This window comes from Chroicocephalus ridibundus, chromosome 9 (genome assembly GCF_963924245.1).
Source record: "Chroicocephalus ridibundus chromosome 9, bChrRid1.1, whole genome shotgun sequence".
NCBI lineage: Eukaryota > Metazoa > Chordata > Aves > Charadriiformes > Laridae > Chroicocephalus > Chroicocephalus ridibundus.
Window position 1 is genome coordinate 11,924,894 of NC_086292.1, and position 20,432 is coordinate 11,945,325.

The 20,432-nt window shown below is 43.9% G+C and overlaps 1 protein-coding gene across 1 annotated transcript; it reads left to right on the forward strand.

Annotated features, from left to right (window-relative positions):
* Nucleotides 1-3,432: 3,432 nt before the first annotated feature.
* SH2D1A (SH2 domain containing 1A) lies at nt 3,433-19,993 on the forward strand. The gene is made up of 4 exons (XM_063346710.1): nt 3,433-3,656; nt 15,861-15,924; nt 19,263-19,398; nt 19,762-19,993. Exons 1-4 carry the CDS (start codon nt 3,520-3,522, stop codon nt 19,800-19,802), a joined length of 378 nt encoding a protein of 125 aa, XP_063202780.1. The 5' UTR covers nt 3,433-3,519; the 3' UTR covers nt 19,803-19,993.
* The last annotated feature ends 439 nt before the right edge of the window (nt 19,994-20,432 follow it).

A 20,432-nucleotide genomic window follows, 5' to 3' on the forward strand; every position in this document is an offset into this window, starting at 1 on the left:
GATTCACTTTTGTGAAGCTACCGATAAAGATGATTAGAGTGACCGTGAGAAGGGAGAGCCTTAAGTGTGAGAGGAGTTTGGCAAAATGAAGGCTGAGGGAGGCCGCTATAAATACCACATGGGCATAAGCTCCAGGAAGAGAAAACATCTATTTAAACTAAAGGACAACATTGGCACAAGAACAAGTGAGTATAAATTGGTCATGAATAAATTTAGGATGGAAATTGGAAGCAGGTTTCCAAACAAGAGAATAGCGATGTTCTACAATTGCTTTCCAAGGAGAACTGTGGAAACAGCAACAACAAAAAACCCCAAGCTACTTTTAAGACAGAGTATAATGAGCTTCTGAAAGGGATTATATGATGTGTTTGGCTAAGATAGCAGGGAAGTAGGCTTGATGACCCAAGAGGTCTATGCAGGCCTATCTTTCTACGCCTGTTTTTCATGACCAAATATTTCAGAGCACTTTTAAGTGCTTCCTTTCCTTCATGTATTTTTTAGATAATTTTTTTATAGCATACTGCAGGGACTGCTAGCTGGACTGATTTAGGGAAGGCACAAAATTGTGGTGTCCAGAATATTCTGAACACTCTCCAAGCAAAACAAGAGAAGTGTCCAGCATCCTACAGGGCAAGGCTCAGGGTGCTTAAAGTGGAAGGCAATGGGGACTAAGTCCAAACAGGGGCAGCACCCTCTTTGAGGCTTGGTTCTCTTGTTTCTCCTGCTCTCTCAAGCCTGCAGCTCTATTTTGTAGTTGGTCTTCTTAGACCCACTGCGCATATGCAGCAGTACAAAATAGGATGGCAAACAACACTTTAGATGCATAAGATTAAACAGATAAAAAGTGGAGCAGTCAGTGTGAATTTGACTGGGTGCCAATAGTGCCAAGCTGCGGTGAAGATGGCTTGTCTGGGAGAAGGGAGGATTTCTCCAGCCTCGGTGGTGTGGTGCAGGGCTGTGCTAGCAGTGTCATGGTTTCTCTCTTCTCAGCCCAGGAAGCACCTATGTCCTTTGGTTTGGTTTGTCCTGCTTGGTGCCTCATTGCTTTCTTAGTGTCCCTCGTTCCAAAATCCAGCATTTCTATTACCTCCAAAAAGCTGCGTATCCCCATGTCAATCTGGCCATAAAAGGATTTCTATGGAAGCCCGGGCTTCTGGGTTCAGTAGCTGGAGTTTATGGGTTCCTTACCCACAAAAGCAAAATTGGGTGTTTACAGCTCTTTTACAGAAATAGAAACTGCTTCATCAAAGTGATGGGAGTATGGAGGCTGGCTGGGTAATTGGCAACTCTCTTATTAAGAAAGCATCTCATAGTCAAAAGTTTCGTGATTTTCTACTTATGCTTCATTTGAAACCTGATGAGTAGGGCAATGAGATCCGCAGGACTGGATGATGCTGGTTGTTTTTCCTCTCCAGCTAACTACACTCATACTTTTTCTGAAATCAGCTGTTAATATTGAGAATAGGTTAAGAAATAGGAAAGTTAGATGAAATCCCCAAGAGTACAGGCAGTTTGGAAAAGGAGAAGAAATAGGCATCAGCTTTACGAGGGAACAGTACTTTGCTTCACCTTGTCACTATCCACATTAATCATATTTGCAGTAGGCAGAAGCTCCACTTTTTTGTGCAAATACTTTAACAACTGGTTTAAAAAAAATCTGAGCAGGATAGCTGAGTCCCCAGGTTCATGTAAATGGGGTAATGAACACGTGCGTAACAAGATAGAAAAGCCATAAACATGGCAGTGGAAGCTTTCAGTCCCTCTTCAGCTGAGGTTTTCTGCAGCTTTCTCAGCCCCTCAGGAGCCAGGCAGGGAGGCAGCCGCCTGCTGGGCTCTCCCTGTGGGGCAAGAGGCTGACGGTGCCTCCGAAAGCAGCACCACTGCCGTCAGTGACTTTGGTGCAGTGCCCCAGGGGCGAGCTGCCCTGTCACTCCCGGGTCAGAAATGCCCATCCCTCCAAAGGAAAAGCTAAAGATAGTTTGGAAAAAAAAAAATATTCTCAAGGAGAAACTATATTAAAGGTCAGAATTGAAAGATGTGCACTGGGAAATGATCAAGAGAAAACATTTTGATTGATTGAAACTTAAAAAGAACAGCCTTATTTTTGGTGCTTTTTAATTTAATTTTTGTTCCTGAAATGTGTGTATCTAGAGAGCTATTTTTTCACCCATCCTTAACTTCAACCAAGACACGCCATTCCGTGAACGCCTGGGTGAGATGATTTCATTCTGCCCTGTCCTGCTAGCAAACTCAATTTAAAACGAATCAATCATAAGCATGACCTGTTAGTTACTGCTGTATTTTAGTGAGTTATTACTCTGACACCCAGGTGTGAGAACGCGGTTCATCAGGGGAGGATGGCGGCCTTGCTCCGGGAGTGAATTCAGCCCTGAGCTCACCAAAAGAGCTGGGCCAGTGGCCATGGTGGCAGGGGCACCACCGCCTTGTCACTGCCGCCTTGTAACTGCTGTGTGGTGCCCCTCAGCACCAGGAAACATGCTTGGTTTTTCCATGGGTGGAAATATCTATGGGGGTATAAAAAGCACATTTTTCAGCTTGTTTGCAAACGGACCCATTTGCAAGCATGTGCGTATGGGAGCTTTCAAGTGGTAAGTGTACTGAGGAAATGTCTGTGGCCACAGCAGGTGAGAGAAATGGCATTTTCAGACTGTCTCTGGATTTTGGCTGCCTGGTCACACAACACATGAAGGCGGCAGTAGCACCAAAAGTGTCAGGAAGGATGTGAGGGGCCTCCTTGCCTGTGCCGAGGCTGTTGCCTGCCCCCAAGCAGAAATAATGAGGACCGCTGACATTAACAGTGAGTAAACACCACCAAAGCCTATGAAAATAACCACTCATGAGGTAAATCAGCCAGGGTCTGGGGTCCGTGGGTGCTGGACAAGCCGTGCAGCGGGGCTACGCTCAGTACTCATGGCCTGAGGCAAGTGGCCTGGCAAGGTGGGGACAGAGAGGCCAGCTTGCTTCCTCTAGTTTCTCACCCCTGGCGATTTTAAAAGAGGTTAACAAATAATCCCTGCCTCGCAGAGGGTCTCTGGGGTCCTGCTTCGCCTTTCTTTGTCCCCCCTTGGGTTAACGCCAGAGGACATGAGTGCCTGGCAGCAGCTGCTGAGGGTGGTGGCCTGGCCTCCCTGTCCCAACCCAAGGTGGCCATCGGCCTCGTGGCCGGCGTGCACTTCACCACGTCACATCCCCCCTGGGGAGCCACATGGGCGAGGGTGGGCTGTGAAATGACACCCCTGTGTGATGCTGTGAGGATGTTACAGCCTGTGAAAAGGAAAACAAAAAGGGGCAAAGGAAAACAGCCACAAAAGAGCTGTGCTCGTTCCTCACTCTTCCCTCAGCGCTGTCTCGCCCCGTGCGGAGGCTTCAGAGGTGTGAACACATCCTGTTTACATCTGCCACCGAGACGGAGATGCTGAGGGGAGCACACAGCTGAGGAGCAGCCAGAGGCAGTGCTGTGCACAGGGAGAGCTGCCCGCGGCAGAAGACAGCCCCAGCATGGACGCGCTGCCCATCTACCACGGGGGCATCACCCGCGAGGCTGGGGAGAAGCTGCTGCTGGCGGCGGGCACCGATGGCAGCTACCTGCTGCGAGACAGCGAGAGCATCCCAGGAGTCTACTGCCTCTGTGTGCTGTGAGTGCGGCCAGCCCCGCGTGGCTGACATCGCCTCCCCGGGTGCGGGGCAGCCGAGGGCAGCGGGGCTGGGAGCGGGGTGCCGGGAAGGGTTGCTCAGGTGGTAGCTGATTTCCACCAACCTTGGCATCCACAGTATGGGGTGTTCCGATGTAACGGTGACAAAATATCTCCTAATGTTACCGTTTGCAAACACGTATGAGGCTTTTGGCTCCATCACCTTGACTTAAGGCAGATGGGTGCATAAGGGCTGTGGGGTCCTTTGTGCAGAGGAGCAGATTTTCTTTGCATGACTGCTTTGCAGAGCCCACACTTCTTATGGGCATAAAACAAAAAGAGAAAACAGGTCTGGAGCATGTAGGAAGGACGAGTGAGGTGCCAACGAGAAGAGCCAGGCAACTTGACTCGGGATGGCGTGCGCTGCCTCTTTGTGCTGGGTAATCCTCTTGCTTTCTGCTCACTGTCTTCTGCTTCGGTAGTGCGCTCATGGGTGTGCTTAGCAACATCCCCAGCGTCACCTGTCATCGGGAAGGGTAGTGTGGATCTCTGTCATCCAGAATGTGCCTTTGCTTTGAAATGTTCTTGGTCAGGCTGTGTGTCCCACAAGCCATCAAGCTTGCAGTAAACTACGTGTAAATTTCGTGAAATACTGATGGGTAACGAAATAAGTGTTAATGTTTCATCAAATAGGGTGAAAAGGATGATCTGACGGCATGGTCTGTCAGAGAGAGGGTAGAGAGGTTTCCCTGAGAGAGCTGGGGGACTTTATAGTCATAGGACCTTGTTTTAGTGAGGCAATTTAATTACCCTACTTTTGACAAAAGCAGAAGTCTTGGAAATCCTGAAAGATAATGCTGTACAATGAAGTACCATTGCATTGAAAGAACAAAGATGAGTCTACCAAGGCTAAACAGGCACTTGCGCCTTACTTTGGTAGGAGAAGGAATATAAGATAAAGCTGTTTTAGGGCCAGCAAGAAATTAGCTAACAGAAGGCACTTAGGTACCTGGCAAAAAACCCCAACCAACCAACCAAACAAAAAAAAACAACCAAAAGAAGGAGAAGAGTCCTAAGTCAGGTTTTCCCCAAATGTCTTGAATACTTTTTCAACAATAAGTAATTAAGCCCTGGGTAAGCATTAGTGTTCCTCTGTGGTAGACCAGTAAATGGAGGCAGTCAAGAAGGTTATAGGCAATCCAGAAATACACAGCCTTCTTTTCAGGGAAGATCTTTGCGGCAGAAGATGTATTTTTTCTTCTCTCATGAAATCAGAAGGTGAACCAAGATAGGTGCTACTGCTAACAAATACCTTCACAGCTGGCTGAAAAATGGGAAATAGGAAGCATCTTCTGTTAAATGAAAATGGAATAGACATAGCAAGAGGTAGGGAGTGCTATGATTCCTGTGATGGGAACAGGCAATAAAAGCAGAATCTCTTTTAAATAACCATCAGAGGAAATGGTGATGTATCTCCTTAACATTCAGAAGTCATTCAGTGCAGGTGAAACACTAAGGCACCAGAGAAAGGGTCAGGCAGAACGTTACAATGCTGAATAAAGCAGAGAACCCTAAAATTAGTCCACCATTAGTCTAAATCAGGGTGTAGGTATGTAACAAGGTCTTTCATCTGCACACAATCAGTTAGGATTTTTTGCTGTATTAGTGGTAATTTATGTCCTTTGGAAGAAATTTCATGAATGAAATAGAAGTATTACGATGAAAATAGGAAGAACAGAAAGGACTGCTAACTCTGAAGCTCTGCAATCTTTGGAGGAAAAGAAGAGAATTCAGTAAGAAGCAGAACCCTATCTAATTATTTCTGGAAATTATTTCTGGAAATTCATGTCTTCATGTTATGTTGCATTCAAACATATATATGATAAGCAAAGGGGTAAAAGCAAAAAATATTACTGGTGAATGTTATGCAGGCTTCTTATAGAATATAGATCCTCAATACATTTTTTATAAGGGAAATTTTCCTTAGCACCTTGGATAAATCCAGATAAAAAATTAAATGAAAAATATTATGATGAGTACGATCTGGTATAGACAGAAAGGTGGCTGAAAAATGCTAGAGCTAAGCACTGGTTCCAATACTTCTTAATATTTCAATTCAGAACATTATGTAAGAAATAGCAGATACAGTAAACAACATATCAAACAATAACTTTGAAGACAGTTATCATAAAGATACGAGGAAATGGTCTCACACTGAAGATAGCAATGGCAGTTTAAAGAAAAGTGGGCCATAAACTAGAGAAATGCTGTGATAGGCAAAAGTTTACCAAAGCAGACCACTTTAGTGGAGAGATTGTAGGAGCAAGTAGCGAAGGCATGAGAAATGTAGATATGTATTCAGTGGAGGATGCTGAGACTGGCTTTGGCAAAATAAACCAATGGACACAACCTCCCCAAATTCCAGTCTAAACATCATTAGACAGAGATGAAACAGGTGGCAAGCATATATGTGCATGAGAGCTTTGGTAAAAACTAAGAAGGAAACATGCAGTTGCTGTATTCACTGTCTAAGATTCAGAAAATAAAAGAAAAAGTACTTCTCGGCTTTTTTAATGCTTCCTTCTAAATAAATAATGGAAATTATTAGGAATAACAAACTCATTCAGAAATGTACATTTTGGTGCAGAATCCATGCTGATCACTGTAGGAGTACCTAGATGTATCAAGATTAGGCAAAACATGAATTTACTGGCAGTACTGAAGTGATCTTTGAAACACGAGAAACAAAGTCGGTCAGCCATTAGATATGTTGCAATAATTATCAGAGCTAAACAAAAAATTTTACTTTTTTCCAATGACAATTTCTAACAGAAAAGAAACTGTTTCATACTGCCAGTGATGTTTCTATTCCTCTTAGAACCCAAAAAAAGAAAAGCGGTCCAGTTTTCCAAAACCAAAACTTGTTCAGTCTGTCTTCTTTCCCCTCCCCCTGCACTTCCCGAAGAAGTAAGACGAAACAAACCTAAAACCCACCAGCTTCCCAGATCCAAGCCTTCTTAGTTTTTTCTTTTGCTTTGTTTTGGTTTTTTTTGTTGTTTTTTTTTCTTGTTTGTTTGTTTTTTGTTTTGTTTTGTTTTGTTTTACCCCCCAGTACCTCCTAAAAGCCCTAACATATTTTGCCAGTCTTTGAGCCTCCTAAGGCACGTAAGAAGGGCAGCAGTGTTCATGGTCAGGCTGATTCACCTTTTGCTTTTCCAATTAAAAAGTGGAGCCCTGACCTTTAAAAAGGAGAAGAGTCAAAGACTTCACAAATCCCTTGCAACCGACAGGGATTTTACAGGGCAAGCATAAAAGAGACAGGTAGTAGCATAAAACCTGACCTACACTGATGGGTAACTGCGGCAGACAGGCCCCAGTTGTTGGAGCGTTTGGTTAGAAAACTGCTTTCTCTCTTCTTTGTTTCTCCTGAAGTATTGCTTTATCTTCCTTGAATGCTGCTTTCTGCTGTCCGAAGCCACGGTGTGCACATGGCATGCCTGCAAGCCTTCAAAGAGAGAATGTTTTTTTGGTGTGGCTGTAGCAAAGCACAAAGAACCCACTTTCATAAACATTTTAAGACCACAATTAAACTATGCATGGAAGAGTAGAAAGGTTTTGATTTGCAACAGTGTCCCCTGGGGCTCATGCAAACAGAGGTGCTGCCCACAGATTTTTGGTAAAGTTATTAAATACCAGATGCTCCCAAGGTCTTCATTGTATGAATACCATTATTAAATTGATAATATAGACTTTAAGGGTGTTGTTCATCATGTTTTGAATGTGTCAACAGAGGAGCACAATCTTTTCCTGGAAATTTTTCAGAGTTGCACTGAAAAGCAAGAAGATTTTTGCTGTTCCTGAAAACTGGGCTAGAAGGAATGCATACGCTTTAAAAAACGTACACGTTTCACCTGTAAACATATTAGACACTGCATGCAGTGCACCAAGGTTTTAGTATCAAAACCTGATCATTCCAGGGAGCTTCCTTTACCTGTCTGGTTTCCTCTTTGCTCAATACCCCTTTTGACGTTTTTACCACCCTCAGAAATCCTCTGTGCACACTGTTCCTAATGAAGTCGATGGGGGACACAGGACACAGTAACGGTGGCTAGTTTGAGGAGCAGCCTCTTAAAATGCGCCTGAAAAATGCATAAATAAACTGCCTGAGGATGCCAAAAGCACCGCTTTCCTTTACAGATATATGAGCACACATGCAAAAACAAGCAGCCCATGCCTGAATTGGCAAAGATAAAGCATTTGTAGTTTGGGTCTTAAAATTCATATACTTGAAAATACTTGGAATGTTAGTAGTTGTTTCAGACCTTTAAATAAGCTAAACATGACATACTTGTCAAACTGTATGTTCAGATTATTTGTTTGAAACCAGCCATTCATGTACTGTGCTACATTCAATTTGTGGAGAGTAATCAAAAGCTGGAATAGAAAGCTGTTTAAAGCTCTTGAAACAACAGTAATGGCGACAGGGATAGGCTGCAGTTCTATCAGATTTTACGTGTGCTATTTGTTCTGTCACTATAAGCACAGCGCACAAGTTCAGGCAACGTGCCGAAACTTTCTGATGCGGCAGATGTATCAGCTGTGCAGCATTAAGGTGTAATACAGGATCACGAGCCAGCTTCAGCTTAGCATTTCTTTTGTTTCCCGTGTAATATTTTTGATGGAAATGGCAGAATAATTGCATTTATTATAACACTACACATAATAATCATCATCATTTAAAGTGTAATTTGGAACAAAAGCTTCTCTCTGAGGAGGAGCCCCTCAATTCAAGGTTGCCGTTGTAAATATCACGCACTATTTTCAGCTTTGAAAAAAGTCTTCTACAGCACAACGGTAAACTCTACTGAGGTGAGTATTTCAGGTCCCTGCTAATCAGAGTGAGCTTCGTCTTTGCTGAGAATAACTTGGCTAATGGCCTTCAGATATTCCAATGGCTTTTCTTGGAAAGATTTTAGAAAGGTAGACTGCCTGAAGAGTTAGTAACCGCTAGGATAACGAATCTGTAAATGACAGAATGGGTACAATTGTTAGCTAACAGAACCTAGATTAGCTCTACCTTGGTTTTGTGGGCTTGAGTTTTGAGGATTTAGTTGAAGCAGTGATTTCAGGTTCAGGGATTTTATGGTCAGCTCATGCCTACCTTGCCCTGAGAGAAACTGGAAATGTGAAAATGAGCTACACTGAATTACTCCCAAACCCAGAAATGTTCCATAGAAACATGAAACATTAACATTTACAGGGCTATTGACAGTGGTTTATCTATTGCAGATCTTGTGAATTCTGCTTAAAGTGATGAAAGAAATTTTACCAGATGATAACCTTATTTCATGAGTTTTTGCCTTTATGAGGTACTATTCTGGAGGACATAGTAATTCACGAAGCTTAGTTACTGCCCCACCGTAAAGTAATTTCCTTCTATTTAGCATCTCAGATTTGAATAAATTCTCATTTTATTTCCAAATTTTAAGAAATTCCTCTTTGAGGCATTGCCTCAAACCCTGCTCGGAAAGCCTACACACTTGCTCTTTAGGTAAATCAGCGTAATTTTTACTGATGGTTAGGAGTGTTCAAGTCGTGAAGATGCTCACAATCTTCCACGGAAATCTGTGCATAAATTTGAGACATTTCACAAGATTTAACTTGCTCTTTCAAGCTTCTGTTAATTTCAGAAGAGAAAATCAAGATAATGCATTTACTTTATAATGCCACAGCATTACTGCAAGCTAATAGTAGTTAGTGATTTGGTATCAAGGGTAAATTTTTGCCACAAGAAGTGTTGGTAGAGGTATCAGTGACAGAATTGTAAACTCAAGTGGGTGTGTATAGAGAGCTGCTGTGAGTTAAGCTGCAGTAACTCTGTTGGGCTTTTCAGATGTTGTAAACACTGATTTAAACTATTTTATTCACTCTTGCTGATATAGAGCTTGTATCTTGTGCATCATCTCAATGTGAATGTTATTTGTTCAGCTTGGGTTAGCTGATGGGTGGTAATTGCTAAGTTCCTGTACCTTGATTGTATGTCTGAGACCTAAATAAGGCAGGAACCAGGATGCTTGTCAACCAGAAAATGCAAATTCCAGGACAGAGTGAGGAGCTGCAAGCTTAAATAGGTTTTTCTCCTACATGAACTAACAGGACTTTTTGGCCTTTCCATGATTAATAAAACAAGTAGAAATATAAAAATTAAAAAGGAAAAAGAAAGAAAAAGAAAGAAGTTTAAGGAGACGGCTGAATTGACCATTTAATAACTTTGGCAGGTATCACTTCTGTCTCATGGGGTAGGCCATGCAGCTCAGGGGTACCCTGGGCAGGGGGTACCTTGGTGACCACACGTGTGGGACATGCAGGCTCCCAGGCACTGCTGTGGATTCTCCTGACCTCATGACTTTTGGCTCTGTGGTAGCCATCTCCCACCTCTGCAGCCACTGTGGTGCCCATGCCATTGCCCACATTCCCAGTCTAGGGTTGCCCACTGGGATGCTGACTGAGGTTGGTCCCTCTGACCAGGCTTTCAGAACCTGATCCACAACATGCATCAGACACCTCCAGGTAAGGCAGAAGTGGCTGCATCTACTGAGTGCCATTGACCCCACCCACTCCAAAAGTACTGAGCTCCCCGTGAGCTCTCCTGTAGTGCTCATCTCCATAGCATTAGTAGTACTCATCTCCATAGTATTAAATGGTTTCTAAGCATTATCTCAGTTTGTGAGATGAAGACTTTGTTAATTCCATTTCACAAGAGAGAAGCTGTGACAAAGGCGGCTCAGGTCTGCAGTATCCTTTAGCTTTGGGTTCCCTGCGTGAGGGGCGTGGGAAAGCATTTTAAGACTACGCAGGGTTATTCTGTACAGCCTGCCGACTTCGCTTGCATCGCTGAGGGCTATTTCCTTGTTTCATACATCTTCTGCTTCCAAGGCATCCATCTTCTACTCCCTGCTTTTTCACCCCTCCAGCATTTTTGCTGCTCCCAGTTCAGGCCCCCTCATGCTTCACCTCTGTATATCCCCTTTCTTACTCCTTTAGCCTTACTCTCTCCCAGGGGTTCAGTTTTCATTGCTGTTTCCTTACATAGACATGGGTCCCCTTTTCTTTCCTTCCACATCTACCCCACTCAGTCCCAATCTTCCTTTCCAAGACGCCCAATCTAAATTACCTTCTGTTTTTTTCCCTGCTAAGGTAGGCCAGGCAGCATACATACATCTCTTGCGACTTGAGATGGTGGAGGCTGCTTAGCTGGGTGCCCATGTACAGCCAGCCCAGGCACGGTGCAGCTACAGCTGCTAACAACCCTTAGGGAGTGCCTCTCCTGCAGCCTAGATGGCTACCACTGCTTTCTCTCGGAAACTGCAAGAGATATATCTTCCTTCAAACAGATCTTACATCTTACTCTAAAAACTGGGCAAAACTCCCAACAATTGGAAGATTATTTTTTTTTAATGTGGGAAAAGTATTGTTTTGCCTAACATGTCCCCTTTTCTGGCACGTCTGCATTCTCCATTCCTAAATAAGGTTGAGGCAATAAACCTATGAAGCAAAATTTCAGTCTGAAAGGCTGAAATGTGGCAAGTTATAAGAAACTGAGTATGGGCAATATACAATGCTCAGGACCCCTGTTTGTAGGCCACACCACTCTCTGGTTCTTAAGCAATATTGTAAAGTGAAATTCCAAGGTAAGGTCAGGATGCAAATATGCCAGGTAAGAAACGCTGATTGATATAATGCAAAGACATCAAAAGTAAAGAGGAAGAAACTGATGTCATTTATTGCTGACATGGCTTTCCCCTGTCTCTCTGTCTTCTCCCTTTTTATTTGTTCCATTTTGGACCCAGAAATGAATACAAATTAGTTTAATAAAATTTCCCAAATGAGATACAAAACATTTGGAAATGATTTTAAAATACACCATGCAGCTGAAATGTCATGGTTAATTTTAATCTGCAGCATGCGGCTAATATCCTCTGGCTATTTCAATGGTGCAGAAGATTGTAATTATTCACCTGTTAAAGTAAATGCAGCTTTAACAAGTCTGATCACAGTTGAAAAGGAGGAGTGGAGAGGACAGGTAGACAGATGCTGTCTCAGTATGTCATCTGTGAATAATGCCTTTGTAGCTCTTTGGGAGGAATTATCTAGCTATAAAGAAAAAAGCCTACGATATCAAGTGGACTGTTTCCTATAATACCAACTTTTCAGATTTTCCTTTGACAAAGTTTTCCCAGTGGTAGTATTGCAACAGAGACAGCGCTAGTGCAGTTCCCAGCTGGTATAACATATCCTTTGTTATGGAGATGAAAAAATAAGTGATTTGACATAAAAATATCCTCAGTGGTGACCAAGCCACTCTTTTGTAAGTGCTATCCAATATTGTCCTTACAGCAACAGCTGGTTTCTGTTTCCCCTTATCAGCATTTTGGCATTTTTTGCCTTTGATCAAAAATTTATAGGGCCTCGTTCATCAAGCTGTTAATTCATGATCGCTCCCGTCCTTTGAGCTTCACTGGCATGAAAGACGAGCTTTGCAATTGTGAGTGAGGCTTGTGGCTGTCCTCGGACCAGATGAAGGCATGTAGGAGCCCTTCATTGGGTCTTTGCCTGGGTGTCAAGAGCTGGTCCTCCTCCAAGCTATGGTGGTACACCAGTGTCACAGTAAGGGCTCTCAGAAATCCTTCTCTCAGTGACGTGTGTCCATCTCCTGTTGATTTTGTCCAGCAGAGAGAGGAGTTCAGGTCACTGAGAGGTGGACTTGGCCTGCATCTCACCAGGTAATGGCTTCAAAGCGTAAGCTGTGTGGGAGGCCCCAAGTGACTAACTAGCACTGTGCCCTGGCCACATGGTGTTTGGGTCTTGGTTTTAGCTATGTGGCCACATCACATATTGTGTGACATCATGTCACACTTGCAGCTTTTTTCTGCCATGAATTGAGTAAAGTGTAGAAAACTGAGCTGTCCCCTCATGGTGGCTGGGGAATTTATCGTCTCCTGAGAATTAAGCTCCAGTAAACGCTCTTTTCCACCTGCTTTTGCCTGGTGTTACACGTTTTGCTCTTTGGAAGGTCATGTTCTATACAATATCAATTTTAATTTTTGTATTTAAGTTTTGTTTTAAGGAAAACACCTTGATCTTCCGTCACCCCACACTGATCTCAGTTAATGTTGGGTAGTTTAAATCATAGAAGCCTTTCTCACGGGAGGCCGTGCCCATGTAGCAGTAAAGAGAACTTGGCTCATCAAACTTATGTCACTCATGCGTGGAAGGTAAAAAGCACTTTGAAGTGGTAATGAAGTAAGTTCCTGCTGCTTAACAGAAAGTTTTGATAAGATCATATTCGTTAGAAGAGTACTTATCAGAAGAGTTGTAACTAATTTTGTGGAAACAAAGATCCCAATGGAAAGTAGTTAGATGGGAAGATCTAGCTGCTCACCTTCTTACCAAATGCCTCCTCCTTCCTTTTGTGCATTTCCATTGAAGGTGGTGGTTCTGGGCCATCTCCCATCTACAGAGTGGCTGTGTTTACTGATGGCTTCAGAGCCACCAACAGATGATGATGTTGTGGTTTTCAGCTTAAGCACAGTGAACCCCTTCAGGCCTTTCAGTCTTTTCTCCTCTGGGAAAAAAACGCACATTTGCCAGGTGAGTGGAGAGCTCACTTGTTCCTTGCAAGGCTGTGATAGCAATGTCATACTCCTCCCATTCTCCATGCTGTGCTCAAAGCCTCCATATTTCCAAATTCTTGTTCCTTTTTCTGTATCTTGTGGGGTTTTAATCTGAGCTATCCTTTGTGCTTCCTCTGGACTGGTAGAAATATTTCACAGTGGGATTTTTTTGAAAAATACAGGATAGGTTATACCTCACCCTGCTTTGGTCCTGAATATTACTTTATCTGACCTCTATTTTTCAATTTGTCCAGCTTAGTAAACCCTTCTGGCAGAGTGCTGAAAGCCATCAGACATTCAGGGCAGCACCCCAGCCCCCCAACCACTTCAAGTCATGCAATCTCTTAGGAAGAGAAAAAGATGAAAGAAACAACAGATGGTAGCTTTCCGGACAACTGAGCCATTTGTGGAAAAATCAGATTTTAAAGAGACTGAAGCAGTTAGAATGCTTTGGGACAACCAAGGACAAGCACAAGTAATATGCACAGTGTATTATTAAAAACAGGAGGCAAGAGAGTGAGCTTTAGATTTTTACATACTCATTCTGTTGGTTTTGAGGCTTGAAAAAAATCACTGTAGAGATGGTCAAATACCCACTTCGAAGAGATGGGACAAAATGCCAGAATCTCTCTGGTGTTTCCCAGTACACTATGGCCTGTAAAACCCTAGTTTCAGTAGACATATATTGGCTGGCCTGCTAAATACGTAGGTGCAGGAAAGCCCCTTGTGATTTCTAAAAAGAAAAGGTTAATGTGAACATCAGCTACTCATGAAAAGCTCTCAGAGGTTTTAAGAAAGGAAGTGATGGTACAAGATTGTCTAAGGGCCCTAGTGGAAGACATTGGATTCCCTGAACGTGGAGATATGTAGTGGGTTAGAGGGATGGGCTTTTAAGCAACCAGGCTTGAGCTGTGGCCTCAAACACCAGTGACTGCAGTGCCACGGCATGGGTAGGAGAACAGTGTTGTCCTTCCCTCCTCCCGCAGCCACAGCTCAGACCTCTTCCCAAGGACCCTTTCTGGGCCTGCCCAAATCCCTGATGGATTGCAGCAGTTGAGGTTGCTGGAGGAAGAAGTGGGGTAGTGGTGGCTGTTTTCCTCCTTTGGTTTCCATGAGGTGAGCATGGCCGGCCACTTTTCATGTCCATCTGGTGCCAGGTGGAAAGTCATGTCTCTGGGGAAAACAGTCCCTTGGTTAACACACAGAAGTGGATGATGCTGTGGTGGGATCGTGGGGCTGTGTCAGGCGTGTCCCCACTCACGAGGAGGAGGGCAGTGTCTCGGCTGCTGCACAAGGAGTTTGTCTCCGCAGCAGCCCTGACGGGAGGGAACGGCTCTGTGTCTTCCGCCTCAATATTTAATCACTGTGGGAGTCGAGTGGTGGTGGGGAGAGCTCACAAATCATGACAGGCATTTTTGCTCCCACTTTGTGGGGTTGTGGCAGTGTGACAACTGTTAACAACTTCCTGCTTGTGTAAATTATATCAGACACCGCTTTGCAGAGGTTGCTGTAATGACTTTTTAACAAGAATTTATCCAGGAACCATGACACAGAGCGTAAGTAATTGCAATCATACAGTATCTGTGGCATTGATGGTTTCTGCTATTTTATAGTAACTACTATAATACCGTGTATAATTTGAAAGAAATAGAGTATTTTTCTGCTTTCTCAAGACTAGGAATTGATGCTGAAATAGGGAATGGTCCCTAAAATCCCGCTGTGTATTCATGTAAATTTCTGTAGTATGAAATAGAATCTTTCTTATCTCATACCATCTAAACTAATGTTGCACCCAGGGAACTGCTATCAATTGTCTCTGCTTCTGAGTTAAATTTTTGGATATTGGTGTAATAATCTACCATGTAAATAATTCGTCGTGTTGGATTTGTAAGAGAAACAAGACTGACTCTGGACACAAGTGTGTCTTCTGTTGTTAGCGTATGAGTTCTTATTCTTGAAAGACTCGAATTAGATTTAAAAAGAAGGAAAATCCCACACTCTTATAAGTCTCCTTTATCCGTATTTGAGAATTAGGAATGTTCAGGCAAGGAAAAGAGTAATTTACCTCGCTTTTGTGGGTCTAGCTTTCCAAATGAATTACACTCATGCTATTGCTTCTGGGAACATCTGCATTTAAATCAATCACAATACGGTAATGCTATTTGCCAATAATACACCTTCTCTTTTTCCAGGGAAAGTATGTCTGGTGTGTGTCAGTAAAAGGAGGTCACTGAAAAAAAAAAAAATTAAAAAAATGCTGAGGCAGGAATGAAAGTAACGTCACTTAACCTAGAATAACTGAATATTTCTAAACTCAGACCAATCCCTCTCAGCCAAAGAACCCAGAAGGTTGAACACTGCTTCTGACCTGCATTTAAGTTTTTTTTTTTTTATTTACTTAGAGCTTTTATGGGTGAATTTATTTTTAAGGAAAGGTTAGCAGATGAACTGACTCCCACGTCACTGAGTGTACCTCTTGTGAAACCTGACTGTAGAAATGAGCAATAAATACCTGTTGATTTTTTTCCCACAGGCATCAGGGTTACGTTTATACCTACAGAGTGTCCAAGACAGAAACTGGGTCCTGGAGTGCTGAGGTGTGTATCTCTCCTTTCGCTTCTGAAAATTTCTGCATCCTGTTTGATGTTCGTATTGATTTAATGAAATAAATATATTCAAATTATTCATGTTTCTGCATAGTCTGATTTTCATCGAAGGTAATCGATCTTGAGTGCGCCCATCACTAAGATGTCATGGTGCCACTTCTGACAGTCTTGAACTCATAAATTAATTCCCTGTTACATTTCAGCTGTTGCATAATGCAATAGTGCATTATTTTGCATCATTTTATGTGGCAAAAAACTGCGTTTTTATAATTTGACAAGCACAATCAGTTCCCTTCTATCCCACATACCATTAATGCCAGAATATTTAAGGAAATTATTTTCAATCATCTACAGTGTTTTAAAGTTAATTTATCTCCAGATTAATTCATCATTACTGCAAAAACTATATAGGGTAGCCAAAACTTGATACAAAATTTATTTTCACCCATCTGATAGGAAGCTGGTAATTCAAGTGTAGAATGACACCAGTGACGGTACAGACAACTATTTGGGTTGGTGGAATTGGAATACTAACCTGTGTTTCTTTTATGAAGGGCTTGTTCTTTGGATGTACTCTGTGTATTAATTTATAATTAGCTTTCTATTTGCACGTTAATGAACACTGATTACAAACATTAAATAATTCCTAGACAGGCATAATTCCTTGGCCATTATTATAATAGAAGTGGTTGCAGTGCTCTGGAAGACAAGACTGGGGTTACTCAGAAGCAGATCGGGGAGTAAATGTGACTCTCATTACTGCAGAGTAAATATTTACCAGTGTCACCCTTGGGAATGGTACCCGGGAAGAATTTGCTCATTCTTTCCTGTAAGGCATCGGGAGCACCCTGGAGACTTGTGCTGCCCAAGCAGAAGGGGTTTCGGGACTGGGTGGGGGTGGTAGCGCACTCGGCGTGCCAAGGCGAGCACTGGTGTCTCAGGAAGGATGTCGGCTGTGGTGGGTTGACCTCGGCTGGACACCATGCGCCCACCAAAGCCATGCTGATACTCCCATCTTCAGCTGGACAGGGGGAGAAAATATAATGAGAGGCTCATGGGTTGAGATAAGGGCAGGGAGGGATCATTTACTGATTACCGTCACAAGCAAAACAGACTTGACTTGGGAAAAATTAATTTAATTTATTGCCAATTAGAAGTCAGAGTAGGGTAATGAGAAATAAAAATGAATCTTGAAACACCTTCCCCCCACCCCTCCCTTCTTCCCAGGCTCAACTTCACTCCCAGTTCTCTACCTCCTCCCCACAGCAGCGCAGGGGGTTGGGGAATGGGGGTCACGGTCAGGTCATCACACGTTGTCTCTGCCGCTCCTTCCTGCTCAGGGGGAGGACCCCGCACACTCTGCCCCCGCTGCAGCGTGGGGTCCCTCCCACGGGAGACAGTTCTCCATGAACTTCTCCAATGTGGGTCCTTCCCATGGGCTGCAGTTCTTCACGAACTGCTCCAGCGTGGGTCCCTTCCATGGGTTGCAGTCCTTCAGGAACAGACTGCTCCAGGGTGGGCTTCCCATGGGGTCACAGCCTCCTTCGGGCATCCCCCTGCTTTGGTGTGGGGTCCTCCATGGGCTGCAGGTGGATATCTGCTTTGGTACCTGGAGCGCCTCCTCCCTCTCCTTCTTCATGACCTTGGTGTCTGCAGAGTTGTTGCTTTCACATATTCTCACCCCTCTCTCCATCTGCAATTGTGCAGTTGTTTTTTTTTGTTCTTTTTCCTCTCCCTTCTTAACTATGTTATCCCAGAGGCATTTAACCACCGTCGCTGATGGGCTCAGCTTTGGCCAGCAGTGAGTCTGTCTTGGAGCCACCCGGCATTGGCTCTATTGGACACGGGGGAAGCTTCTGGAAACTTCTCACAGAAGCCACCCCTGTAGCCTCCCAGCTACCAAAACCTTGCCACACAAACCCCCCACTGGGACCCCCCAGGGACCTCCACCTGTGGAGGATAATTCCCTAAGCGATGCTGCAGCCTGCTTTGGCCTCAGGTAACATCAGTGTCTGCAGTGAGGTTTTTCTCTGGTGTTATATAGGCCTGCTACAACTCTTCCCCCATCATCTTCACTGGCTTCTGGCACATGGGTCTTGAGCTTTTCCTTGCTGTATTTTAGGCAAACCTTATCGTCGTTTCACAGTGTAGGTGTCCTGAAGACCCAGGACTCTCAATACATCCTCTGCAGGGAAAGGTGCTAGCTACAGACCCATGATATCAATCCTTCCTTTAAGCAAACAGAAACCGTAAAGTAAATGTCGCTAAGACCATGCTGGCCTCAGCTGTTAGAAACAGCAGCCTAAATCCAACTTATCTCCATGAAATGTGCCTCCAAGGCCAAGATAGGCCACAGCTGGTGCTTTCCTGTCTCTGCTTCCTTCCCTGTGGCTGGTTAGTCTCTGACGAAACTCAGGTCACACCAATATTTCAAGGACAAGACAGGGAAATTAAGATAGTACTGGTAAAATCCCAGCCAGTGCAAGGCCTCCAGCTGGTGCCAGTGAGGCAGGATTTAGCCCACAAGTGCTGGATGAGAGCAGCGTCCCTCGGGTGGGACCATGCTGGCAGGACTATGCTTGTCCTCCCATGGCTTTGGTGGGAAGGAGTCATTATGAGATTGCCCTGATTCAACAGAAACATTGGATTTTTGATTACAAGCAGACACAGTTTCATTTCACAGTGTTGGAAAAGACGCTAACTTAGAAAGATAGAAAACCTCCCACTTTTAATAAATAGGTAACATTTTGCTGCTGCCTTTGTACGAGAGAGACAGGAATACTCAATCAACAGCGTAGGCCAGTATAGAATGCTCAGAGAAAGGCTCGCAAAGAGACTGTGTTCATGCCTGAATTTAGTGATGTAAGGCCTCCCCTTCCCTGCTAAGTGCCAGGTAACAATCTATAGATTGTCTTACTGGCATTTCCAGGCTGGAGGTATCTCATGCATAAACCCCAGGCTGGAGGTCAAAACACAGGCTGCAATAAATCAGGGTCAGAAATAGTGAAAGATCACCTGGGAATTTGCCTAATAAGCACGGCAGGCTCTGGGTTTCTCTTGTAGTGATTAAGAAATTGTCCCTCTTCCAGTCTTATATCACTGCACTTCTGGAAACCACTCTTAGTGCAGGGAGGCCGCGATGCCCTGGGGGAAGGAGGAGAGCAGTACGGTTCACTGACTCATTTTAAGTTGGCACATCAGGTGGTCTAAGCGAAGGGCTGGCTCCTTCCCTGGGAAGTGTGTACATTTCTGAGGACAAGGCTTCTGTGCCTGGCACAGAGATTTGGCACGCAGCATCCCCTCTCACCTCTCACCCTTTGGCTTCGCAGACAGCGCCCGGGGTCCACCGGAGGCTCTTTCGGAAAGTGCACAACCTCATTTCGGCCTTCCAGAAACCTGACCAAGGCATCGTAACGCCCCTGAAGCACCCGGTCATCAACCATGCAAAAGTCAAATACTCCCCAGGTACTCATGGGGCGGAGGGAGCCTCGGCTGCGGCTGAGCAGAGCCCTCACGGTGGTGGGGATGGAGGGCTTAGACTTTTCACATCTTTGACTTGAAGTAGACAGCAGGGTGGCATTGCCAAAAATATGCCCTAACTGTGCTACTGTGTGATTGAAATGCTGGCGCTCAGGTGGTCGTTAGGGATAGGGCCAGTCAATGTGATGAGAAAATGTATTTATTTTGAATATGAATCTTCCTGAGTGTTACACCAGCAGTGGCCACCTGCCCTCCCCAGCGCCCTTGCTAGTGTAGGTACGAACCTTCTCATCTGTCCATTTTCTTGCAGTGTTCATCCTTTCATACCTTTGGGTTTATTTTCCTTAGGGAGAAATGAAGGCCACGACTTCCACCTGCAGCCGTCATGAAGATGTTTCCCCGACTGTGACATAACCGTATCTTCCAGTGTCTCCTCTAGTAAATGCTCTAGAACAGAATGATTTATATGATAGCTAATACAACTCCGTGAGTTTTTTGTAACATTTGCAGAAATGTGTATTTTGTAGAATTTCTAGCTCAAAATTTAGAAGTTTTAAGTTTCTGAATGTTTTGAATTAAGGTGGTTTTTTTTTTTTTTCTTTATTTTTCTAAGAGAGGATCAAAAAATATCAGCTACTAAATAGTGTAATGTCTTTTTTTCTCTTTGGCCGTTCAAGTATAAAATATTTTTCACGTCAAGCTTTCCTAATTAATAATTCTTTACTAATTTTACATATCTTTGGATCCTTCTTTGCATGTATCTTCCTTCGCCAATGTGTTAAAAAAACCCTCCACTCTTAAAGCACTTAACTGTTGGTATGCTGGATCCTGCCTGGTTTTCACGAGGCAAGCTGGAGGTGCCTGGTGACAGAACTAAATGGGCTGCAAGTGCAGGATTCAGCAAGGTTATGCTGCTCCAGGCAGCGTTTCATAAGGCTGGAAGGTTTGCCTTTTTTTTTTTTTCTTCCCCCCCGACTATAAATGGTGTGTGTGGGGGGGATGTGTCACACAGTGCAAGC

Coding starts and splice junctions, on each gene's coding strand:
- SH2D1A (XM_063346710.1), top strand. CDS start 3,520: ATGGACGCGCTGCCCATCTACCACGGGGGCATCACCCGCGAGGCTGGG. Junction 3,657..15,860: donor GTCTACTGCCTCTGTGTGCT/GTGAGTGCGGCC, acceptor TTTTTCCCACAG/GCATCAGGGTTACGTTTATA. Junction 15,925..19,262: donor CTGGGTCCTGGAGTGCTGAG/GTGTGTATCTCT, acceptor TTGGCTTCGCAG/ACAGCGCCCGGGGTCCACCG.